The sequence below is a fragment of the Crinia signifera genome, chromosome 6 (genome assembly GCF_055691185.1).
Source record: "Crinia signifera chromosome 6, ASM5569118v1, whole genome shotgun sequence".
Classification (NCBI taxonomy): domain Eukaryota; kingdom Metazoa; phylum Chordata; class Amphibia; order Anura; family Myobatrachidae; genus Crinia; species Crinia signifera.
The window spans coordinates 148,136,962-148,164,839 of record NC_139222.1 but is presented as its reverse complement, the minus strand read 5'-3'; the positions used below and the strand labels follow the sequence as shown (position 1 = coordinate 148,164,839).

The 27,878-nt window shown below is 42.1% G+C and overlaps 1 protein-coding gene across 1 annotated transcript; it reads left to right on the top strand.

Annotated features, from left to right (window-relative positions):
• The first annotated feature begins 215 nt into the window (after positions 1–215).
• Positions 216–26,620, top strand: SOST (sclerostin). Its single transcript, XM_083147577.1, has 2 exons — positions 216–652; positions 19,928–26,620. Exons 1-2 carry the CDS (start codon positions 430–432, stop codon positions 20,344–20,346), a joined length of 642 nt encoding a protein of 213 aa, XP_083003703.1. The 5' UTR covers positions 216–429; the 3' UTR covers positions 20,347–26,620.
• The last annotated feature ends 1,258 nt before the right edge of the window (positions 26,621–27,878 follow it).

The window sequence follows — 27,878 nt, the reverse complement described above, 5'->3', positions numbered from 1 at the left end:
TTTTTGTTTTGCTTTGCAGCTAACAACTTAAATTAATAGTCCGGTGTTTTCATTTAACAATCCTTTTGATCATTCAGAAATGAAGAGATGAACACATGATGTTATAGCCAGTGTGACAATTTTCTAGACTGCTTTTTAAAGCAGGGACCAGGCAGGAGGATTATTTTGGCTACCTAAACTGTGAGATGGGAGGAGTGACAACAAGGGATAAACTAGAGGAGCTGGATAACCACACCACACCTCCTCCCCTCTTGTGGGTCACCTCTATACCATGAATGAAGCTGGGATTAAGTCCTTCCTATCTTTATTGTCATTGGCTGGTTCTACTGAACAGAAAAGATTTAAAAAAAGGGAGTATCATTTGTGTCTGAGTAACATCTAAGCCTGTGTCTGAGCTGCAAGCATAATCAGTGAAGCAGCAACAGCATCATGTACATTGCTTTGGCTATAAACTGTGCCTTTATCCTGCTCCAGTCGGTCCTTGATCCTGTACTGGGATGGCCAGCTCTTAAAAATGATGCCACGGAAATCATTCCAGGGAACATGGAAAATACAGAGGCCGCTATAGAAACTACTGTGACAAGTGACAATTACACTCTGAATCAAGCTAAACATGGAGGAAGATACTTGCATGAAACTACTGATCCAACAGGTAACAAGTTACAACATATTACAGAGCGTTACATTATTGTCACTTTTTGTACTGGAAGAAGTGTGTGTGTGTGTGTGTGTATGTGTATATATGTAGATAGATTATTAGCAGCAACTTTGTATTTTTATTTATACAACTCTACACAGAATAATGTAGAAAGTCCTGTACTAGGAATAAATAGAAACTGTCGTTTCCCGTGAGTAAGGTTCTGTGTCTCTTTGTCACCTTATATTTATTCACTTATAAAACCAGATTTTAGGTTGACTTTTGGACACTTATAAAGTAATCTACAGTTGTGAAACCAAGAGCATTACTTTAACACCCCCTCCCCCCATCATTACTAATGAACTACTGACATATACAGTTCATTGATTTAACAACATGATAAATAATTTGAAAACACAATTAATACTTTGAGCATTAAAAATCAAATATTTAGCATGTTTAAAAGAAAAAAAACGGTAAAGAACAGTCATCTCTATATTACCAATTTACAGAATTTAGTTTATGCCTTGTGGTAGCAAATGAATTATATTTCATGGATGATCAAATAATCTGCTATGGAAAGATGAATATAAATAAAGGGGTCTATGAGCTTTGGTGAGAGATAATGTGGACAGAGATAAAGTACCAACCAATCAGCTCCTGTCATTTTTCAAACACAGCTCATCAAGCAGCATCCCACCACTCACCACGTGCATATCGGCGGTTATTAATGCCGTATGCAATAAGAATTTTAGCAAAGGACACCTCTCATGGTAACAGCAGTCCTCTGCAATAATATGACTTCTAGTTCCTGACCCAGAGCCCTATGAGCGCATGTGTGGTGACGCACATATGCAAGGGATGCTGGAAGTAATCCGATTGAAAAATGTGTAATACCATATTCTCATTGCCAGCCCTGCAATAACCCAGGTTTTGTTGCTGCAAGGCTAGGCTAGGGTGCCTCAGGACACTTGCAGGAGTGCCTTGGTTTGGTGGCCAAGATCAATTCATATTATTTATGGTCAATGTACCAGGCAAAACCAGTGCTTGTGGCTACCAATCATAATATATGTGGACAAACAGAAGCAAACCCTGTCCCTCACCAGATAACTGTGACATATAAACACAATGCACTTAATTTAATATTTTTTTCTGAATTTCTCGATAAGAAGCATTTGGCCTAGGGATGCCTTGAAATTTTTTGATGCTCTAGGGTGCCGTGATTCAAAAAAGTTTGGGAACCACTGGGCTATGTTATAACAATGACAGTTAGAAGCAGATTGGCTGGTACTTTATCTCTTACCATTTTTTCTTTCTCCAACCCTTGATAAATCTCTCCCTTAGAATATTATTTGACATACAGTATATCCTTTCTTTTGACATATTGTTTGTGTAAGGTAATATTTTGATGTTCATAACAATCTTTAAAATGAATACATGTGTCCTTCAGTTCAAGGGGTGTATTTTCTATAACATTTTAAAAAGGGCAATAACAGTAATTGCAAAATCAGGCTTGTTTTGCAATAACAATTATTGCTCTTTTTAATCAGCAAAAATTATACGGTATATAACCCTAAAGATTGCATACAATATTGTATATGATATCTCATCGCATTGCATAGGTTTTGCAATGCAATGAGATGAGATAAGATCTAGTACAGGCATTTCCAACGTTGGCCCTCCAGATGTTGTGAAACTACACATCCCAGCATGCTTTGCCACAGTTTTGCTATTAGAGAATGCTAAAAGTATTGCAAAGCATGCTGGGATGTGTAGTTTCACAACATCTGGAGGGCCAACGTTGGACATGCCTGATCTAGTATAAAAAGTATGTGCAGCACAAACTTTTTGAGCTGTGCGAAGAGATGTGTGACAGGATCTCATCGCGCCCAGCAATTGTACCGTGTATGGGCACCTTAATGAATATTAAATCTGAAAGTACAGTTCACTTACAAACAAATATCGTATACAGTATGACAAATATATGGTCTGAAGGAAAAAGTTTAAATGGACAAATGGTGGACACACATTTCTATTTCAGGTATAAATTGCACTGACATTTAGAGTAAACCGAGACTAAAACTTTGATTATTCATGCTCATGAGAGTATTTACACAACTGCATAAACTGAATAAAGAAAGTTCTGTTTCCTTTTCTGTGTTGGTTCAGTAAATGATGCCTCTAAATGTACCTTTATGATTCACAGGACTAATATCAAGCAAATGTGCTCATTATCCTGTCAGTTATTTGTATTCGAGAACTAGGAATGTGGGCACTATAGTACTACAACAGGTACTTTATTACTCAGGCTCCTGTGGTGAAAAGATAAAGATAGTTGTAAACAGCTACGGCTCAAGCTCATTACATTTATTGATTATCTAAAAAAGAGTCCTAGAAAATATATTTCTGATATTGTTGCATAATGCATGTTTGCAATGTTGTTGATGTATATGCGTGGGCACCATCCCAGTGATGGAACGTGTGGGCGGTGAGCCCAGGTGTAAAAATATAATTTGGACCCTCCTTCATCTCAACCCAATTTCACAATATGCAACACTACAGTGGGTGACAGGGAGAGCAGTGGCGTAACTATAGCCCCGCAGCCCCCGCGGTGGCAGGGAGGCGATGAGGGACTGTGGGAGCTGATCTGCGGGGCTATAGTTACAACTTACTACCTAGCCCTCCCACCCACCCAAGTAAACTTACACACACCCCATACCCCTCCGCATGCCACCACCGCATTCAGGGTCCCGGCCGCAGCGCAGATCTTGTCCTGGCTCCGTCTCCTCCTGCAGTTCTAATGAAAAATAACTATCAGAAAATGGTTGCCCCATACAGAAGACAGTTTTTTGGGATGCTAGAGGAAGCGCGGGCCTCCTCTAGCATCCTTAAAAACTGTCTGCTATTAGGGGGCAGCCATTTTGTGATGGCCATTATAGAACTGCAGGAGGAGACGGAGCCGGGAGAAGATCTGCGCTGCGGGACCCTGAATGCGGCGGCATGTGGAGGGGTAAGGGGGGGGGGTGTTTAACTTCACTTGGGAAGATGTGTGGGAGGGCTAGGGGGAGGGGGGCGGTGCTGCCAATATTGGCGGGGGCGCAAAAAATCTAATTAAGCCATTGAGGCAGGGGGAGGTTCCTGTGTGACAGGAAGAGGGAAGAGGGTGATAGAGCAGCAGTGGGTCCCCCTTAGTGTCCTTAGGGGCTGCTGCAACATTGATAGATCTGCCTCTGGGCCCTCCACTCAGGAAATTTTATATACAGTATATATATATATATATATATATATATATATATATATACAGTGGTCGAAGTGGAAATTTTGAAGTGGGGGTATGGAAAAGTAAAGAGTGAATATAGTGCGCACCTTCGGACACCCCCCTGTCCATCAACGTCCCCTGCCAGACTGCCCCGTTGTACAGGGGTATTACAAAAGCACAATATGCGCTGCTGAGTTATCAGAGAGCATCCTGAGGGGGAAAAAAAAGTTTTTTTTTTATCTTCAGATTAAAGTGGCGGTATGGCATACCCCCGTATACCGCCCCACTTCGACCATATATATATATATATATATATATATATATATATTGTATACATCTTGAGTAAATCTTTGCTTCATTTTAGAATGAACAACAATAAACCAACGTGTTTCATCTATACAAGACGGGGTATATATATCTGTGGCATCTAAACAGGGACCATGACCCAACGATTCACTCATTTAGAAAAGTTATCTTGGCTACATGCAAAGGTGAGAATTTACTAAGATGAGAGTTCTATTTCACATGAGATGTTACTATGAGCAACCAATAAGAATCTACTTTTTTATTTAGCACCTTCTAAAAGATAATAGATAGCATATGATTGGTTACCCAAAGCAACATTCCATCTGAAGTAGAGCTCTTATCTTTCCCCCAAAGATACAAAATAACCCAACTTGGATTATTGTTGTGCACATTTGTTGTTCCAGGTGTAGTTTATCTGTGCGTCATCAGTCCCACTAACTGGAATGTCTGGGAGATTCCTTAATTCAGATCTCTCCTGTTGTCCTAAGAGAGTAAATCAGCCATCCACTTCCCCAGTAGTGGCCAGCCTGTGAGCTTGATGACATGCTTTGTGATGAATCGTGTTATTACGGCCCACCAAGTATGGTGTGTGGGCATCCACTCACAGCGCACCATTTCATCTGGCTGCTCAGAGGCAAACTACCCATCTTGGTTCTCAAGGCATGTGGCCAAACTGAAAAAGCATCCTGTAATTTGGTAATGTCAGCACACTGTAAGCTTGTGTGTGACCATTTTTAGGAGATTATAAAACAGCCTGTCAGCTGAATTAGTTGAAGCTAATTAATCAAATTATGCTGTTCCGTTTCTCTCTGTTAAAGTGTCACACATGCAAGAAGTGGAAAAGGTTAGCAAGACTTTCCTATTTAGTGAATGTATACTGTTAATCATCTCTTCTAAATGAAGATTGTTGTTTTTCATTAAAGTTTGGCTAAAATATTTCAAAGCTTCAGCCTCTACTTTGAATGCTGAGTTACTGTACGCACAGGCTCTTTGACCCCCCCCCCCCCAATCTACTGCCTTTAGGGTTGTATTTATCAATTAATATTTATGGGTACCCCTCAAAAACTCCCATTTTCTAGGAGAACACTCAAATATTCAGCATCCCCCAAAGTAATATACAGGGGACCCCTATTTAGCAGATATCTGCTGCATTACCCGGCTTTTGCTCTCACACAAGTAGTCCTCATGAGTTTGTGGGGGCTGCTTAGTTGATAAATTTACCAAGTCCCAGAGCTTGGCCACAGTTACTAATGCTGGGTACACACTAGGGCCCGATCCCCTCAATCTAGATCCAATTCCGACCAATTGGATGTAGATTGTGTGCTGATTGGGCCCTTTTCTGTCCTGGTGTGGACCGATACCGATCCGATGCGCGGTCCCGCGGGTCGGTCGGTCGTTATTGAGATCCTACCTGCTGCAGGTAGGATCTCAATGACGACCATACAGCCGGGTGCGGGTCGCCATCGGATCGGACCCGCTCACGGTGCACATCGTGAGCGGGTCGTGCCCCCCCGCGTCACCGTGAGCGGGTTGGACGAAACACTGACGACCCGCTCACGATGTGCATCGTGAGCGGGTCACCCTGGTGTGTACCCTACATAACACCATGGCATGGCCTGCTTTCTGCGACAAAGGACAGATGCATTCGGTTAGGCGTAGACCAGGGAAGTGGGGATTAGGGATTAGCAGCAGTTTACAAGTATTAGGGAGGCAGAGGGAAGGTAAGTATACTTGCCTCACTCCTGTCAGGATTCGCTCCATCATTATGCCGGCATCAGTATTTTGAACACGGTAATCCCCCCTGCCGTTCATCGGTATGTATCTGCAAAGTACCTACATAAATATCTACCATATAGTATACAACCCAGGCATTCAGCACTCATTAATGTTACATCAACAGACTGGAGACTGGCTCCTAAAGGAGTAGTGAAGGGATAACATTAGCTATTCATTCACGTTTAATACATTCTAATACCCCTGTGATGATTCATTTGTTACTGCTGTGCATAGTGTTGATAAGAAATGATAATCATCAAGAATTAGGGAACCTGCCTGTGTTTTTGTAGTGGCAGTCATTGAAAAGGTAAAACCAACCAACACATACACAGTTTATAGCTTAGAAATCATATAATCATGGGGTTTATATGGCCTCAACATCAACTTAATTGTTATTTATGAATATACTTATGACTATTGGTTGACAGGCGATGGGTCAAAAAATTGAAACGGTCAACATACCATGGGTCGATCTTGACAAAAGGTCGACACAAGGAAAAGGTCAAAATGGTACAAGTTTTTCAGGTTGTTTTGGAACCCCAATTAGTGTAGTGCGTCACCTTGCATGGTTCACTTCTCTTGCCATGCTTCAGGCACGGTGCCTCGCTGTGCTCGGCACACTATTATATTCTTCCTCCATGCCCACCGGGATCATGAAGTAAGAGCAAGCAGGTTCTAAACAAAATCATGATCGACTTGTGTCAACTTTTCCTGTGTTGACCATTGACACATCAATCTTATGCTTGTGCTAACCTTTTGTCAATGTTCACCTATTGCATATAGAACTTTTCCATGTGTCAACCTATTGTCTGTCAACCAATAGTTGTCGACCTATTGACTGTCAACCTAGACACTCTTGACCACTTTTTCCTAGAAATTTGCACATGTGCAACAGACTCTTAACTGCACCGTGAGATACGCAATGACTGCCACCTCTTGCATAAAATGTTTTTATGATAATATATAAGTAGAATTGCATATGTGATCATCTCACCACTGTTGTTATTGTGTTCAATCCTTAAAAACATTTGAACCGTTTCTGAATTTTAGCAGCCACTTTTATTTATGAGCGGTAACCCCATGAATTCGAAACATCAGTTGAATATCTATATGTATCCATGCAAATCTACCACTCTCCGCTTGGATACTTTCCCCTCCGGTGTCCCGCTGTCGGTGGTGTTTCCAGAAAAATAGTGCACGCACCATTTTCCCATCATTTCATACATTCACAATAGGAAAATCACTGGGAATATGGTCGCCGCACTAGTGTCTAGCACATCCCTAGGGTCTACTAGTGATCATAGTGCTCAGAAATGACTGCACTGCAGGCTATAGAGACTATGGGGCCCACTGCACAAGGGTCTCTCCTGTAGACAATATATACTAATCTTTATACTTTTGTTGTTCCATGTGACAAGTTTTCACATTTGACGAAAAATAATTAGAATATGAATGGAAACAGATGAGTGCTCACATGATTGTTAAGAGCCTTGCTCTTGGCTAACAAACATGAGAGTGTTGCTCAAAAAAGACAACTTCAAAGTGGGTTGCAGACGTAATATAGTCTGGTTGGAAAATAAAAACAACTATCACTTACAAACAGACAATCTTATTATTATTACATCATAGTATCTTCATACAGTAATTGTTAGCCTACAGTCTCATGAATGTTATTAGCATAGGCACTGTTATTACTGCAAAAGTACACTACAATCCCTTTAACATCGCTAATGTCGGGTCCAACACAGGATTTGAATAGGGGTCATTCCAGGGAGCGACCCGGCATTTGCGATGTTTAGCCCCACAGCAATAAGCTGGGCCTCTGATGTCAGAAAGGGGGTGGGGCAATGTTCCCTCTAATTTTACGAAGGCTGTGTGCGGCTAAAGATTTTGGCTGTGCAACTTTGGAATTAAATTTACATTTTTGTGCGTCACTTATATATAACTGGAAAACGACGTTCAGCATTTGTGTTAACTTTACTTCAAAATGATATTAAACATTGAAACATACAAAATACAGTACACAATGTTGTTAATGTGTGAAACACACATTTATTGAGTCCACAACTGCAAAAAGGGACCACTGCTGCTTTGTGCGCTCAGTTGTAGTGTCTGTGCGCACACTCTTCAAGGTGTGTGCGCGGGCACATGCGCACAGCTTAGAGGGAACACTGGGGTGGGGCAGTGGCGGGCTGGGCAGGGGGGCAGGGTGCCAGCTTCCCCCCCCCAGGCCAGTGAAATGTCACTGTTTGGGGCCGCGCTGTGCTTACACATACCTGTGGCTGGGAGGTATTACAGCATGTGTTCCTGACTGCTCTGACAGCCGCCTAGGGCTGGAGCAGTCGGGTCACAGACACAGCACACTCGCAGCCAAGACTCCAATAGCCTACACTAGGGATGGCCATCGACTATCGATGTTCCAAAAACATCGATGGTTGGGACCTAGTGCTCGATGTTTTGGGCATCGATAGTGGATGGTCGAATAGTTTTATGCCATCGATGGATGGCTTCCGATGGTAAAAGTTGTGGGCGCATGCACACTGCATGCGCAGCGTCATTGCGTCCAGCGGCATTGCTGCGGGCGGCCCGCCCCGCTGGAAGGTGCACGCATGCGCAAAGAAACTTAAACTGGATTGATGGCTAAGTGAAGTGGACTAATGTATGTGTAAAAATCTATATGTAACTTGTTTTTTGTTTTCTGTATGAAATGTGTGTGTGGAAAAAGACATGTCATTGATCCTTGTTCTGTGTGTGTGTGTGTGTGTGTGGGGGGGGGGGGAGCTGTTGTGTGTGTGTGGATTATGGACCTTATTCTGGTTGACTCGCACAGCGAATTTCGCAGCCTTGCAATTCCCCAAGATACCACCCACACTGCTGATTCCCCCCCCTTTGCATGCCGCGATCCCCTTGCATTAACATCCATTCGCAGCCTTGGTACAGGGTACAAATCATTCAATAGTCAGGGATCATCGAATGATTTTTCCAGCGCTCGCAGATTTGAGACACCTCTGTGGTGTCTCAGATCTCCAAGTGCCCTGTGTGGGAAGCGGGCGGGCAGCTGACATCTGCTGACATCAGCTGCCCATCTCCGCACCTGCGTCATCGGTCCATCACCATGGGAACACCCAGCGTTTTCATGGGAACTCCCATGAAACGCTGGGCGTTCCCATGGGCTGTGCAGTTCGCCATGCCCGCTCTCACCATGCATATGCAAAAAATCGGTCCCCCGTGTGAATGCGCAGGGGACCAATTAAATCAGAATAACCCCCTATGTGTGTGGGCATGAGAGTGGAAAAATAGATCTGTGTTCCATACTTTAAAATAGGAAAATAGCACTAGGGAGCTCTGTATATAAATAAGAATGAATTTATTGGAACAAAAGCACCTTCTGAAGAAACCACAGATACACCTGTGACGGAGAAAAGCCCCCATCCCCAGTGTGGCGAGCGCAGTTCCGCTCACCATGCTGTCTGGGCCCGGCCAGTCGGGATCCCGACGTCGGGCTAATGACTGTCAGGATCCCAACTGTCGGACCCCTGTACCGCACCTGTTTGTGACAGAGGCAGCATTCTAAGCGTAATCCTGTCAAAACAACCAACATTGTGAATCTCATTTTCTATTTCATGCGCTGATAGAAAAAGCAGGGCCACTTGCTTGTATGTGCCCCCCAGGCTGAAAGTTGCCAGCCAGCCCCTGGGGTGGGGCATAGCAGCGACGCATCATCACGGAGGGGGGTTTGGGGAAGTGGCAGCACTTGGAGCTGACGCTACCTCCTCCCTATAGTGTGAATGGGACCGGATGTTTAGTGACCTGTGTTACCTGTTCACACTGCAAAGCAACCCGGGTCTGATTAACCCTTCTTTTAACCCAGATCGGAGTGCCTGGTTACTGGACCCGGGTAATTTAAAAAGGCCCTTTCACACTGCACGTCAACCTGGCAACAACCCAGGTCCAATGTGAAAGGGGTATTACTCTGGTCTTAGTAGCACATTTTTACTTAATTGCAATTGCCTTTATCCATTAACTTCTAAATTCTGAGTTTTTGCATGTGCACGAGCAAAACTAGAGATTTTGGTAAGTGTAAATACACACTCCTCCTGACTAGGGTGACAGAGCTGAGAAACGGGAATTTTCCTGGTTGATAGATGTGTCAATTTCTTGTGTCCAAATTAGAAAAATGAGTATAAAAAAAAACATTTAATAATGACAACACTTGCCAGTTACAGCTTGTTTTGTGCTTCAGGTTGTCTATACAAGAGCATGTTATCTATGAGAGGTGCTGTGTTACTGATTGCCACCATCTTTCTCTGATCATCCTAGCAGAAAGAATGGGATTCTGGTTCTTTCTGCTGCACATATTAAGGAGTCATTGTCCCTTTAAATGCGTAAAAAATACAGAGTTAATCTAATGACTCCTGGATATGTGAATTGTTTGCCTCTAAAATAATACAGATAATGAAAGCCCATTCATCACTTCAATTTGTCAGGCCATTGTGCTTGTGTGTACACATTAACACTTATCTTCATGAGGGATGCGGTCATTTGGTCTACTGCATTATGGTAGAAAGTCATTAGGTCGAATCCATTAGGTCGACATGCTAAAAGGTCGACATGACTCTAGGTCGACATGGGAAAAGGTCGACATGATTCTAGTTCGACAGGTCATTAGTTCGACAAGGTCATTAGTTCGACATTGTCTATGTCGACATTCACAAGGTCGACATGGAGTTTTTCACTGTTTTTTGAGCCAACATGTGCCGACAGGCAGTATTTCATGCCCTACCATCCACTAGGGCGTGGTGGGAGAATAAAATAGTGTGCCGAGCGTAGCGAGGCACCGTGCCCGACGCATCGCGAGCGCAGCGAGCGATGCGAGGGGATGCAGTGCACTTTAAACTGTGTCCATGTCGACTGTGTTGACATTCAGGTAAAAAAACAGTGAAAAACCCCATGTCGACCTTGTGAATGTCGACATAGACAATGTCGAACTAATGACCTTGTCGAACTTATGACCTGTCGAACTAATGACCTTTCGACCTAGAATCATGTCGACCTTTTCCCATGTCGACCTAGAATCATGTCGACCTTTTAGCATGTCGACCTAATGGATTCGACCTAATGACTTTCTACCATAATGCAATAGACCAAATGATCCCAACCCAACCAACAAGTGCTTGTCCAACCCCATTTTGAACGCACTCAGTGTCTCTGCTGACACCACCACTCCAGGAAGAGAGTTCCAAAGTTTGAGTGCTCTGACCGTAAAGACATTTTTTCTTCTAGCTGAACAAAATCTTTTTTCTTCTAATCTATACTCATGCCCTCACGTCCTACATTCCTTTCTTGTTGAAAAAAGGGTGTTTGCCAGTTCCTTATATTGGCCCCTGATATATTTGTACATGTTGAGCATGCCCCCCCTTAAACGTCTCTTTTCTAATGTAAATAGTCCGAAATTGCTTAATCTCTCCTCGTAGCTTAAATTCTCCATTCCCCTAATAAGCTTTGTTGCTCGTCTCTGGATTTTTTCCACTTCAATGCTGCCCTTATATTTATAATGTGGGCCCAGAACTGTACACCGTATTCGAGGTGAGGTCTTACCAATGCTTTATACAGTGGCATAATTACCCTTGTGTCCCTAGATTCAATGCCCCTTTTTATGCATGCTTAAAAAATTTTTGTTGCTACATTACAATGGGCACTACACCCCAGTTTGCTGTCTATTTGGACTCCTAGATCCTTTTCGAGTATTGAAATACCCAATTCCTCTCTGCTAAGGTTATAAGTAGCACCCTGGTTGTGTCTCCCAAGGTGCATAACCTTACATTTATCCACGTTTACCTCATCTTCTACTTTTTAGCCCACTTCTCTAGATTTGCAAGATCCTTTTAAAGCAGGGTGACATCTTCTGATGATTTAATAACTTTGCTAAATTTTGTATCGTCCGCAAAGATGGATACATTGCTGAGTAACCCCTGCCCAATATCGTTGAGTCACTAGACTTGAGTTGTATTGCAGGGAAGAAGCATAGCAGTGGTATTGGCATTTAAACTTTTTATTGTATAATAGTAATTGACAACAATACAGCATAAGAAAACAGACCGTACAATGCATGAGTATAATGACAAAAGAGAGCAACAAATAGATATAATTAGATTATAAACTCTAAAGATAATGACTCTGCTTATCTTTAGATTTTGTTTGTTTAACCTTGTGAGATTTTGTTGCATTATCATAGTTTATTTATACATCACCATAAATGTACACAGCACTGTTCAGAGGGTATATCATTCATTTTAGTACCTGGCCCATTGAAAGTTAAACTGGGTACACAATACACTATTGCACTCATCATAGTCGTGCGCAGCCATCATGGCTACTGGGCATGTACATTACCGCCTACATGGCGTGTCCATCACTGTCTACTGGGCATAAATGCAAACTAAATAGAAGGTGACTTATTTATGTATATGGGATTTTCCACCCACACATACCAGAAACAGGGTCAGTGGGCGCCGCAGGCACACTGTAAAAATGTAAACTGTATTGCCCATTACACATAATGCCATGCACAGTAATGCCCATTACACATAATACCACGCACAGTAATGCCCGTTACACATAATGCCACACACAGTAATGCCCATTTCATATAATTCCACACACTGAATGCCCTTTACACATTATGCCAGGGCTTGACAATTTTTTGGTAAAAAAGGGACAGTACGCGCCAAAGGCATGCGCCAAAAATGTACACCATAATGCCTATTACAGGTCACACAGCCATTACATAGTATACCACATGCCCTAATGCCCATTACATGTTATAACACACACCGTAATGCCCATTACATCTTATAACACACACCGTAATGCCCATTACATGTTGCGCCTCACATTGTTATGCTCATTACATGTTACGCCTCACACTGTGATGCCCATTATGCCTCACACTGTAATGCCAATTACCTATTAGACCACACACTGTAATGCCATTTACCTATTACGCCACACACCGTAATGCCAATTACATATTACGCCCCACGCCGAATTACCTATTACACATTATTCCACACGCAGCAATGCCCATTAAACATTATGCCATGCCCCAATATACCCATACCACATTATACCACATGTATATGGTGTATACATGTATACATTACATATATATCACACACCATATTGCTCATTACACATTATTCCACACACCATAATGCCCCTTACATATTATGCCATATAAGTGCGCTTACCTACATGCTCGTTGTCAGGAATTACATGTTCAATGCCAGGGTTGAAATTCTTCTTTGTGGGGTCTACATGCTCCTTGACATGGCTGGGGAGGGGGGGGGAAGGGGGTTGCATTGCCACAGGGACTACATGCTCCTTTACATGGCCTACATGCTCCTTGACATGGCCGGTGGGGGGGGGAGGTAGTTGCATTGCCACAGGGACTACATGCTCGTTGCCAGTGGTAGTTGCATGCTCATTGCCAGAAGGGATTACATGCTCGCTGCCCAGGGGAATACATGCTAATTGCCTGGGGGGATTACATGCTCAATGTCTGGGGAATTACATGCTTATTGCTCACATATAATGCCCCCCTTAGTGCTATATACATAATGCCCCCATAGTGCCACACACATAATGCCCTCCATAGTGCCACATGCATAATGCCACCCATAGTGTCACATGCATAATGTGCCCTGTAGTGCCACACACATTATGCTCCCTGTAGTGCTGCACACATAATGGTCATCCTTTCATGTCACACACAATGCCCCAATAGTGCCATAGACATACTGCACCCCATAGTGACACATGCATAATTCCTACTGTAGTGCCACACACATAATGCCCCCGTATTGCCACGCAATGTAATGCCCCCATAGTGCTATATACACAGCTCTGTACCATATACACAGTGGCGTGTATATGGGATAGAGCTTCCTTGAGCCTGCAGAGGGAGGGGAGAGCACTGCCACGGGAAGTAAGCTGCCACTGTCAGGCAGAAGAGGGAAGGAGGTACTGGGTGGAGGGGGGACGGCCCTCCTGCTGCCTGGCGAAGGGGGAAAAAAGCTGTCTGCCCACTTCTTCGTGAGGGTCCAGGCAAATCTAAGTGAGTCACTTAGATATGCGTGCACGTTCCACATCATTCGATGGTCGGTGACCATCGATTTATATGGGTGTTTATGTTAAACATCCACTCGCAGGCCCTGCATGCGAACACATGCTGCGAGGGGGCCGGGCGCACCACCATTCACAGGGCGGGTTCTGGTTGACTCGCAATGGTGCGAATTCGCATCTAAAAAAATAATAATTTCTAGGCTAGTTGGAGAAATGGCTGTGAAAGCATAACGTAAGATACGGAAAACAACATTTATTCAGGAAAAGTGATACTGCGGTATTATGATTTGTAGGTCTACAGACCGAATCCCAACTCACATAATCTCATTTCCACAGTTTACTCTGGTTATAAATGATTCCTGTGTTAAAGCGGAGAATAAATGTTCTTTTATACAGTGACTGATATCATTCTCAGTAGAAAAATGTCTAAAACACCCACACAGGAAATGTTTGAATGGATTTTTCAAATGCTCTGTACAGTCTGCATTCTGGTTTTAATTAATTTCAACCAGGGCAATCCATTTAAAAGCTGCCAATTAAATCACAGAGTTCTTTCATGTCCATTGGTGGTATGTAGTAATACAATGAGCAAACAGGCCCATGCTGGGAAGCATTTACACTGACAAACTTCTGACAACCACCAAAGAGAAAAGGAACCCAGGGTTTATCATAGCGGATGACCTCGAATAGGGCAAACATTGTGACAAAGCAGCATGGGTTGTGGGTAAAACAATGGCGATCAACCAATTTTACATTGTAGCTCTAGTGCACTGAGACACTGACCTGCTGAAAGCAAAGTTACCATGGGGATAACTGGGCTTAGGATACAGCAGGGAATTAACTGAGCAATATATTGCCACATAAATCTGCTTACCTATTCTTCTCACAGAATTTTTTTTTTAAAGTAGCTTTACCATATCCAATGTAATTAAAACAATTCATAAAGTTTATTTCATATTGTGCATACTATGTTGTAACCCATTGTAACCAATCTTTATTTAATTTTTTTTTTTTTTTTACTGATTGGTAGGCACAGCATGTACTGTATGCTTACTTAGAAAATCACTCTAATAAGAGAACATAGACATTATTTGAAACTATATTAAATATCATTTGTCTTTGGGATAAAATGTTATTCATCTGGTATTGGCTGTAGTATGTAGACCATTGATTGTATAATCTAATTGTACAGGGTTATGGTGCATGGATAAAATTTTATATGGAAGAAATGTCATGTCATGGTTGATGTTAACAAAGTAGAGAAAGATCCCAGGGCATTGACGGGATTTGGCAAAGGCTATATTATACCAACAATTATAGTCACATATAGCCTATAAGAACACTGATAAAAGCAGCAGAAACACACTTCAGATTCAGCTTAAACCACTGGACAAATGAGAATAAATACACCACAACTATGGTCTGAATGAACTGACGATACCCATACCTTCCTTATGGTCTGAATGAACCCACCATGCCCATACCGTCCTTGTAGTGTGAATGGACCCGCCATACCCCTACCTTCCTTATGGTCTGAATGCAGTGGGTCACCCCAGGGCCCCCCACACATAAGGGGCTCCCACATTCCAGTATGCAGCTAGCTGCTGCATTTAATGTCCCATTCCCCATTGCCCGCAGCTGCGCAGCCCAGCGTGTCGACTCTCACGAGACTGGGATCGCGCAGCCCTGCACCTGCCCCGGCCCGGCATTGCAAGATATCCCAGGAGCCAGTGCACATAGCGCACAGCGCATCCTGGGATGACGTAGGTGGGTGCGGCAGCGCGTCCGTCCCATTTTAGGCAGGCAGCCTGAGCCAGCACGTGTCAGAGCTGCGGCCTAGTCATGGGCAAAGCGATTCGTACAAATGAGTCGAGGCACAAGGCTCAGCACAGTGAAGTATGTCGAGTCAGTGTCTCGGCTCACGACTCATTAGGGGTTGGAGGCACAGAGAGACAGTGCAGGACTCACGGCACACTCAGGGAGTCTCTGTCCCTCAGTGTGCTGGCAGACAGGAAGTAAATGTGGCTGGGCTCATGACTCGTAGGGAATTGCCAGGCACACAGAGACAGTGCACGGCTCACAACACATTTAGGGCGAGATTCTCTATTACAGAAATGCGGTAAAAACCCCGTTATCGGGGTTTTTACCGCATTTCTGTATTCTCTAACCTCCCTCCGCAGTGTCACCGCTGCGGAGGGAATCGCCAGCAAAAGCTGGGGGTTCCCTGCAGAAGCCTATGGGCTTCTTACCGCAGCGGTGTGTGAGGGATCCGTCACGGATCCCTCCCAGCATGCCCTGCGTCCGGCGCATCAGTCTGCGCATGCGCATACTCGTGCTTACTACTGCACATGGACCATAGCAAAGGTCTGTAGTAAGATTTCTATAGGCTTAGCTTTTAGAGGTACAGGGGAAAAGAGCAGAACTACATAAAATGTGTTATTAATATATGTGGTTATTGTAATAAACATGCATAATTACTTGTGTAGCTATATAAAATATGTGCATATAATTAGAAATATTCAATAATTTAAAATTAATTTACCATAAGCAGTCCTTGGAATGCCATAGGAATCCATAACAGAAGTCAGAGAAGCTGATGCGTCACGTCTAGATGGAACATTTGGTCTGTTTACTCCAGCACATATAATAAACGATTTATAAAGGAAATCCTGCTTTATTGGCCACAAGGCACATTTGAAATGTGCTTTGAAGCATTAGACCATGTAACTCCAAAGTTCTGGAAAGCTTGATACGTTGGATTTGCAAACCCATTAATCTGATAAAGCATTTGAATTAGATGTGATGACCCCAGGGCACATAATACAGTATATACTTTAAGAAATAGAATACATTTTATTTCCCGTTTTCATTACTAAAATTGTGTATTGAGCAGTATGTGTGATCACCAACTCAGATGGAAATATAGTACTGGCTAGAATATCACCATTTTCCCTTTTACTTTCAGATAACCAGATGCTATGACATTTTAGAAAAAGTATTGAAGATTTCTATATGTATACATTATCAGTATAGACGTTTACTAGGATGCAAGGGGCATGCACACGGGGCATTTTTTAAGCAATCTAACTAGATTGCTTAGAAATTATGCACAAATCGCTCCGTGAGTTTACCATTCCCATAACACTGGTTAGCTCAGATCGCCCATACACACATGGGCCCTTATTCTGCATCGGACGGTACGGCCCGCGTGCGGCCGTACCGCCGATGTTTTTAGTCTGCACATGCGCAGAGGTCAATCTGCGCATGTGCAGCCCCATTCGCCGCAGACGTATTTCGTCCGCCGCAAAGGGGGCGTATAGGGGCGTGAGGGGCTTCATACCCTCATTTCCCTATGTATACGCCCCGCGTTTCATGGGCGTTCCCATGCAAACGCGGGGCGTATGCATGCTAATCAGGGTATGACGCCCCTGATGGGGGCGGAAAGCTGACATCGCCGGATGTCAGCTCTCCGCCCAAATACAAGCTTTCACACGGACGATTGTCCGTGTGCTATAAGCTTGCGTGAGCGGGGGGAGCGTGCGGCCCTGCCTTCGATGGTCGTCGACCATCGAATGCAGGGGGCAGCTCCCACCATGGTGGAGGCGTACGCCCCACCATTTTTATGCGGATCGCCAGCCGTCCGTGTACGGACGGCCGTGGCGATCCGTCTCGTGGGCGGGGATTGGTTTGTGCGGCCGGAGCACCGTGTGCGGCTCTGGCCGCACCAACCAGAATAAGGGCCATGGCTAGGTGTATATAGGTGATCTAGCTTCCGGGAAGCACAAGGGTGTATTTCCTAGCCTGCGTCGCTCAGCATGCAGGCTGGGGGGCTTAAGCTTTTACTCAGCAACAGATGTTCTGGAATTCTACAATGGAAACTTATATCAGTCACAATGATTTTAGATGAAATATGTAAAGAATATAAAATGCATTCAAATTCTAATTAGGAGACACCTATACATACATTTAAAAGTAAGGTTAATATAACACTGTAACTAGTATTTGTGACTGGATACGGTCATTTGGTCTACAGCATGTTGGTCGACAAGCATTGGGTCAACACCATTAGGTTGACATGGCTTTAGTTCAACAGGTCATTAGGTCGACATGGTCTAGGTCAACAGTCACAAGGTCAACATGGGTTTTTTCACTGTCTTTTGAGCCGACATGTGCCAACAGGTGGTATTTTATGTCCTACCATCCACTAGGGGTGGTGTGAGAATAAAATAGTGTGCCCGAAGCATGGTGAGCGCAGCGAGTGATGCGAGGGAATGCAGTGCACTTCAAACTGTGTCCATGTCCACTGTGTCCAAATTCGGGTAAAAAACTGATAAACCCCATGTCGACCTTTTGACTGTTGACCGTGACATGCCGACCTAATGTTTGTGTCTACCTAATGACCTGTCGACCTAGCCGCTTGTCGACCTAATGCTGTAGACCAAATTATCCCAACCCTTTGTGACAGAGCATGTTTGACACACCTCTAATGGATACTTACCTACTTTGAGATGCCAGGAGAGGAGTTGCTGGTGAGTGGCAACTGGGCAGGGATGCATCATTAAGCCCCACCCCTTCATTGAGAAATTGCAATGATTTGGACATATTTGCTTAAGGGTGGGGCTAAAATTGTTAGCATAAACTTGCATCATTAGATGCTGCCCCTTCCACAGGCAATTCATCCCCTCATTCTGACGACTTAACTGGGAAGTGGGTGGAATGTGTGAGGAGTGCCCACTCTTCTAGGGATGTGGGGGATTAACTGAGAAATCAGTTACCTCCTGCAGGAACTGGGAGAGTAGGCAAGTATGCCAGCATATGCACAGTGCACATAAGAGCATTACATTTTCATAAAATGAACTTAACAGAAGGGTAAAAAAAACCTGCAGCAATGCATGGGTTACAAAGATAATTTAAAAACAGGTCATAACTGCAAGAATATGCTTCTTCCTAACATCAATGTCACACCCTGTCTGTGTTTCCACCATAGGTGTCGATTTATGTTTTTGCTGGTGGGTGCTCAAGCCAAAAATATAGAGGAGAGGCTTCATGGGGAAGGGGTGTGCACATAAAATAATAACAATTTATATTACAGAGCACAGTTGTCTCCAAAATTCAAATTACGGCAACAGAGTTCCACATACATAAATGCTCCCACAGTGCAGGTACATAAATCATAAATGCCCCCACAGTGCAGGTACATAAATGCCCCCACAGTGCAGGTACTCTGCGGACAGAATACACTCTTCCCGGCATACTGTTGCCCTGGTGGCGGGTCCGGCAATGTGGGTGCTGCAGCCGCAAATTAGCAAGTTAATATGGCGGCCCAGCAGCGGGACTCGGCCCGTGGGTGCTCATCAATTTCTGTGGGTGCTGGGGCCCTGAAGCACCCACAGAATCGGCACCTATGGTTCCCACCCCTTTAGAATGTAAGCTCTTATGAGCAGCGCCCTCTGCCTCATGTGCTTCTCCTTCCCTTACTTTTATTATCATTTAATCCGTACTCCCTACATTGACACCTAACACTTGGTTGCTGCTGCTCTGCTGCTTGTTTGTGTGGTAGGATGGCAGACGCAGCATTTTCCTGCTCCCCAGATTGGCCGGGAGACTCCCTAAAGGTAGGAAAGTCTCTTGGACTAGGAATTTATGACATCACTCTGCCCTGTACTGGTAGTTACTAATTTTATTATGAATTGATGAATTTTGTTTCAACCAACAAAACGGTTGCCTTTACCTCTTGTACAGATGATTGGCGTACTTTATTTTAAGTGTACATTTTCTGTGTAATGTAGCAATAACTATATATGTACTTTTCTCTTTATCTTCAGATCCATCAGAATTCAGTTGCAGAGAGTTGCGTTCCACTCAGTTCATCACTGACGGGCCTTGTCGCAGTCTCAAACCAATCAAGGAGCTGATTTGTTCAGGTCAATGTTTACCATCTCACCTTCTACCAAACTCTATTGGCCGGGGGAAATGGTGGCGTCAGAGCTCAATGGATTACCGCTGTGTGCCTGCTCACAGTCACACACAACGCATTCAGCTGCTGTGCCCTGACAATGAAGTGAGGATATACAAAATCAGAGTGGTGACATCATGCCGATGCAAGCGCTACACCCGGTTCCATAATCAATCAGAACTGAAAGACTTTGGAAAAGATACAGTGAGACCTGTAAAGAATAAGAAGCCGCGACTCGCCAGGATGAGGAGCAAATCAAACCACCATGAACTTGAAAATGCATATTAATCATACACAATAAATGCAGTAGCTATTTATATGTGGTTATGATAAGCTGACAGTGTTGATTTATGCAACACGTAAAGATTAAAGTCTGAGGAGTTGCTTTTGCAAGTTAAGATTATGGCTGATCTATTATCCACAGATTATACTGAGAAGGCAACTGAGAGGGATAAGAAAGGAAGGCTGAGCTGAAGCAGAGGAGAGAAAATATTGAGCATATTATTTTTGTAACAGTATTTTATGTCATACTGCAGTTACACCATTCAGTTACATCGTGTATATAAGGGCAACCTGCCTGTTGAATTGGCCACCAAACAGATTCAGAGGGGCACAGGTTAATAGACTACTGCACAACTGTATAGGAGGAGACTGTTGTCTTTTAATGATAACTTAAAACATTAAAATAGAGTTTAAGACTAATTGCATATATATGCTTTATATGATAATCTTTATAAGACTGATTTATGATTTTACTGGGCTTGTTGTTTTATATATAAAAATATATACATAATGTATATATCTTAAATGCTTGGGGCTTAGAGTTTTGATGATGAATATTTATTTCTCCAAAATGTGGAGCATAATAATTAGAATGTACTTAATTATATTTAAAAATGACCTCTGTCTTTATCTTTTCTCTTTCCCATACTCATTACAGTGTTTAGTTGTTCTGCTCACGGCTGTGGTGTCGGGATCCTGACAGTCATTAGCCCGACATCGGGATCCTGACTGGCCAGACTCAGACAGCATGGCGAGCACAACAAAGCCCCTTGCGGGCACGGTGGCTCACTACACTCGCCACCTATTCTATTCTCCCTCTATGGGGGGTCGTGCACCCTCACAAGGGAGAATAGCCGGTGGCCGTCAGGAACCCTTCTGTCAGTGTTTTGACAGTCAGGATCCCGACATCGGGTAAATGACTCGTGACCCCATCCAGCACCCCAGCTCACAATATCTGTAGGAGAGAACACTTGGTGATAAATAATGTGTGCTTTTTATGACATAATCATTGAGTATCCTCCTGAAATATTTTTTTTCTGAATTTACTGAATAACTGAAGCTAGTAGAGGCCTTATCTCTATATAAATATATATCTATACCTGTATAATGTTTTATCTCATTTGATATGCTCAAACCTGAACATTTTAACAATTATTTGACATTTATTTATGCTTATTTTCAAATGCAGTAATCTATGTAGAATACAGATATTTCCTCTTACACTCCTGTCTGCGTTCGCTTTGCGGGCTAAACGTTGCGTTATAGCGTATATTGTAATCTTGGGAGCATGCATATGCATGCTTATGCTGGCACGAATACATACCACTTAGAGCGGGTGCCAGCAGACTTGTTATACCAGGGGAAGTGGGTGCTTGTGTTCCCGCTACCAGTTACTTTGCAAGGGGAAAGGTGGCGTTAAGTGGGAAATTGCAGCAATGCCATGATATGCAGCCTCTCTCAGAAAGGATGAAATAGGAAACATCTGTAACTTGATTTACAGAAAAAAAGAAAAAGAATGAAAACTCAATTTCAGCCCAAATTATTATGAACTAAGGGGCAGATTTAACAAAGCTTGAGAAGAGATGAAATACCAACCAATCAGCTCCTGTCATTTTTACAGGCTGAGCTTGAAAAATGACAGGAGCTGATTGGATGGCATATCTCTCTCCAAGCTTTGCTAAATTTGACATAAAAGTGTTAGGGTGAAATGTAATAGGATGAGAGAATCAGAGTGAGAGATTTGGTAAGAAATCTCCAGGGTTTTTTTAAAGCGGCAATCATTTACACTGCAAAACCTTTTTGATTTTGAAGTGTTAATAATTGCAGATTTTAAAAATAACTGGAGATTTCTTACCAAATCTCTCACTTTCTGATTTTCTCATCCTATTACGATTCGCCCTTAGAGCATATACACACTGGTATTAAATAAATACCTGTCAGAAAGTGTGTGTGCAGGTCCATTCATTTTTATTATTATCAGCATAAATAAGATATTTAACAGCCCTTACAAAGAATAATGTATAATATATGCAGGCCTTTAAAACTTATAACATAGTTAATATACAGATGAAAATGCTTTATAAGTGAATTTAGTGTAGCACATTATCAGAAGATTATGCTATTTTTATATTCTATTATGTCTTACATAAAACATTTTAAAATGTTTTAAAGGAGGAGTGTAATAGATGTTATTCATATATTACACAATCCACTTATTATTTATTGTGTAAAGAGTGTAGAAACGGGGCTCTAAGCACCTGTAATCTTGGGACTAGGGAAAAACTGAACCGTAACCCGGGACGCCAGGCACCCCCCCTTCCAGGACAGGCACCTCCCAGATGGGACACTACAAACTCTGGAATGGCAAAGTTTAATGAATGGAGCCTGTCTGTTCTGGCATTCTGGGGCGTGACCCGGTTTTGGTTATTACCCATTCCCTGTAATGAGCATCTTTAAAAACAAAAACAAAAAAAACAACACATCATCCCAAACTTTAAATGATGCATTGCACTGCATTGGATATTGATGAGAAACATGTCTGAAATGAACATTAAATGCCAAAGTGGATGGTGTAGGATCAGTTGTGAATGCCTAACAGTCAATTACTGTAATGGCTGATCACAATGGCACTGAAGGCTAAATAAATTCACCATAAGTACAATGAAATAAGTGTGAAGGTAAAGCTAAGACTAAGAAAAAAGGAAAACATGGGACACACCTGAACAAGAAAAAGACAGGTAGCCAATGACAAGCCATAAGAAACAACATCTCTAGTGACATTTCCCCTGATCTGGGTACTATAAAAACCATGAATAACCCACCACCTATTTTGATGGTATGTACCCCTGAAGTAAGGAAAAATATTACATTTCAGAAATTCAAAGATTATTCTCAGACATCCACCACATACATGACTTGTCTATCTAATACAACACATATCTTTTTGAAGTTATGTTGATAAAGTGTAATGTAAAAAACTGCCACATGTACAAGTAATGTGACTCAGAAATGATGTAATAAAGACTTCTTCAAATATGGAAGCATCTCTTGAAATAAAGTTAGATGATAAAATAAAACCACATTGTAACAAGATGTTTCTTTATTTTTACTTTTGAAAGGATGTACCAGAGATAATATCAATTAGTTGCTATAATTGCTTAGAGTTGGATGTCTAGTACTATTATCAATTCGACTAGTATCAATTTGGGATTATTTGTTTTGTTTATATTAGACCATATTGATGATTTATGGGGCATACATATGGGGCGATTTAAGCCCTATTTCTAAGCGTTCTGACTAGATTACACTGTGTGTGTGTATGCCCATAGCAATATCGAGGCGGGGGCCCTGTGCATCACTATCGCTGGGCTGGATATTTAAAGCATGCTTGAAATATCTACCTGTTGCCCATGTTCTCTCTATTGAGAACACGGGCATACATTGCTTGTGCAACGCTGTGGGCTGCGCAATTCAGTGTCGCTCAGCACAAAGCTTAACTCGCTTACTACTACAATACAACTAACCCAATGTAACAAATGCAGAACTTATGAGCAATGTTTTCACTTAGTGTTTCACTCCTGATTGCTGGGAAATTTACCACTGATTGGGACAATTGTGAAATTACCCTGGGAACTAAAGCCCCATACACCCTCGGGGATCCCACTAATGCCGATATAGAAGGCATCATGCAAACTTGCCGATGATGGCAGTGAGGGGAGCAACGATGGGTGGGAGGGGGTGCCGCGATGCAGCAGCAGCATGGGCCTTATTAAAGAGGTTCTCCCTCATCTGTACATGCAGGATGGGAGTGTACATCATTAACTATATTGTATGTACACACTGGACAATATAGTAAACGTTCTCATTTAGAAGTGCCCTTCTGAGCAATATATTTTACAATCTCGTCTAGTGTGTATGGGGCTTAAGAAGAAAGTGTTTTTTTTTCTTCTAAAATGTACATTTATTTTTCATAACAACAATAACAATAATAATAATAATAATAATAATAATAATAATGCTATGGCCAGATCACCATTTGAGCTTTAAGACCTTCTCTCTGCTGCATATGCATTGGGAAGAATGCTCTCTGTAAGCTTCCTCTTACAATTGCACTCACAGTAGGATCAGAATAGGAAAGGACAAGAGCTAGTCACATTGAGAAAGAGGATGACATGGATTGGGGAGTAGACAGAGGAAAGGCAGTGTAACAAATTGGACAGAATATGCATACCTCACAACTGTCGTGATTTTCGCAGGACAATTCCGTTTCTTAGGGACTGTCCTGCTCCTACCTGGGGCTGGTAGTGTCCCGTGGTGGGGGGTGGTCTTCTGAGCAGAGGGACTGGGGTGCATGGCCAGCATCTCACAATGCTAGTTATGACCCTGACAGTGGGGAAAAAACAGGCGTGGTCTCACTAGAGTAAAGTGATTGTAGGCAATGCCATAAAATTTCAGGTGCACGCCTTACAGTATATGCCACATATGTCCCGCTGCCACCAATTGCAATGTTGGGAGGTATGGAATATGCAGCAGTCTCCCTTCAGTTTATTAATACTGCAAGAACAAAATTAAATATAAGGAACATAGGGGTTGAATTATCATTAAGTTTTAGCATACACAATACGTTTTCAAATCCATTTCATATGACAAATGGGGCTTTACTCAATCAGCTACTGTCTTGTGTTTGAAATATGACAGTTGGGAGCTGATTGGCTGGAGCACCATTATATGCAATGAGTTTTAACACTCCATGCTTATGATAACATGATAAATCTGCTCCTAAGGGCTCTATGTGATTAGCCTTGGAGAAAGATAAAGTGGATGAAGCCAATCAGCCTATAACTGCCATGTTGCAGACTGTTAAAAGATGACAATTAGGATCACCTTTTTTTTGCCCCAAGGCTTAATACATAGACCGAATGGATTTTTTATCAAGAAGTTAAAGGAACTAGGCGCTGGTATGAGTTGCCTCTTTTACACAAAAAGCTGCTGCTTGGATAAGATCTATAGTAAACCTTAAAGGGGACACAACACAATATATACACAATAAAGCAGCGCTAATATTTCTATACCATAGATTGATAATGAATAATGTCAAGTGGGATTGCCTGCAAAAAGTTACAATTTATTTAATATACATACTATAAAAGCATTATCTTTAAAAACAGTTTAAAGGTATTGAGCAGTAGTGGTGTGAGCCTGAAAGAGATTGGAGGAGTCTTTCTGGTATAAAAGTCCTCTTTGGGGGCTTAGTAAACTGGGTATGCAGCTGTTTTATCTCACCAAATTGAAGGGATTTTTCCATATTGGGTCCAGAGTCCTCACTATGATGCGGATGTGCAAATGATGGTAATGAAAACTCAATTTCAGCCCAAATTATTATGAACTAAGGGGCAGATTTAACAAAGCTTGAGAAGAGATGAAATACCAACCAATCAGCTCCTGTCATTTTTACAGGCTGAGCTTGAAAAATGACAGGAGCTGATTGGATGGCATATCTCTCTCCAAGCTTTGCTAAATTTGACATAAAAGTGTTAGGGTGAAATGTAATAGGATGAGAGAATCAGAGTGAGAGATTTGGTAAGAAATCTCCAGGGTTTTTTTAAAGCGGCAATCATTTACACTGCAAAACCTTTTTGATTTTGAAGTGTTAATAATTGCAGATTTTAAAAATAACTGGAGATTTCTTACCAAATCTCTCACTTTCTGATTTTCTCATCCTATTACGATTCGCCCTTAGAGCATATACACACTGGTATTAAATAAATACCTGTCAGAAAGTGTGTGTGCAGGTCCATTCATTTTTATTATTATCAGCATAAATAAGATATTTAACAGCCCTTACAAAGAATAATGTATAATATATGCAGGCCTTTAAAACTTATAACATAGTTAATATACAGATGAAAATGCTTTATAAGTGAATTTAGTGTAGCACATTATCAGAAGATTATGCTATTTTTATATTCTATTATGTCTTACATAAAACATTTTAAAATGTTTTAAAGGAGGAGTGTAATAGATGTTATTCATATATTACACAATCCACTTATTATTTATTGTGTAAAGAGTGTAGAAACGGGGCTCTAAGCACCTGTAATCTTGGGACTAGGGAAAAACTGAACCGTAACCCGGGACGCCAGGCACCCCCCCTTCCAGGACAGGCACCTCCCAGATGGGACACTACAAACTCTGGAATGGCAAAGTTTAATGAATGGAGCCTGTCTGTTCTGGCATTCTGGGGCGTGACCCGGTTTTGGTTATTACCCATTCCCTGTAATGAGCATCTTTAAAAACAAAAACAAAAAAAACAACACATCATCCCAAACTTTAAATGATGCATTGCACTGCATTGGATATTGATGAGAAACATGTCTGAAATGAACATTAAATGCCAAAGTGGATGGTGTAGGATCAGTTGTGAATGCCTAACAGTCAATTACTGTAATGGCTGATCACAATGGCACTGAAGGCTAAATAAATTCACCATAAGTACAATGAAATAAGTGTGAAGGTAAAGCTAAGACTAAGAAAAAAGGAAAACATGGGACACACCTGAACAAGAAAAAGACAGGTAGCCAATGACAAGCCATAAGAAACAACATCTCTAGTGACATTTCCCCTGATCTGGTTACTATAAAAACCATGAATAACCCACCACCTATTTTGATGGTATGTACCCCTGAAGTAAGGAAAAATATTACATTTCAGAAATTCAAAGATTATTCTCAGACATCCACCACATACATGACTTGTCTATCTAATACAAAACATATATATTTTTAAGTTATGTTGATAAAGTGTAATGTAAAAAACTGCCACATGTACAAGTAATGTGACTCAGAAATGATGTAATAAAGACTTCTTCAAATATGGAATCATCTCGTGAAATAAAGTTTGATGATAAAATAAAACCACATTGTAACAAGATGTTTCTTTATTTTTACTTTTGAAAGGATGTACCAGAGAAAATATCAATTAGTTGCTATAATTGCTTAGAGTTGGATGTCTAGTACTATTATCAATTTGACTAGTATCAATTTGGGATTATTTGTTTTGTATATATTAGACCATATTGATGATTTATGGGGCATACATATGGGGCGATTTAAGCCCTATTTCTAAGCGTTCTGACTAGATTACACTGTGTGTGTGTGTATGCCCATAGCAATATCGAGGCGGGGGCCCTGTGCATCACTATCACTGGGCTGGATATTTAAAGCATGCTTGAAATATCTACCTGTTGCCCATGTTCTCTCTATTGAGAACACGGGCATACATTGCTTGTGCAACGCTGTGGGCTGCGCGATTCAGTGTCGCTCAGCACAAAGCTTAACTCGCTTACTACTACAATACAACTAACCCAATGTAACAAATGCAGGACTTATGAGCAATGTTTTCACTTAGTGTTTCACTCCTGATTGCTGGGAAATTTACCACTGATTGGGACAATTGTGAAATTACCCTGGGAACTAAAGCCCCATACACCCTCGGGGATCCCACTAATGCCGATATAGAAGGCATCATGCAAACTTGCC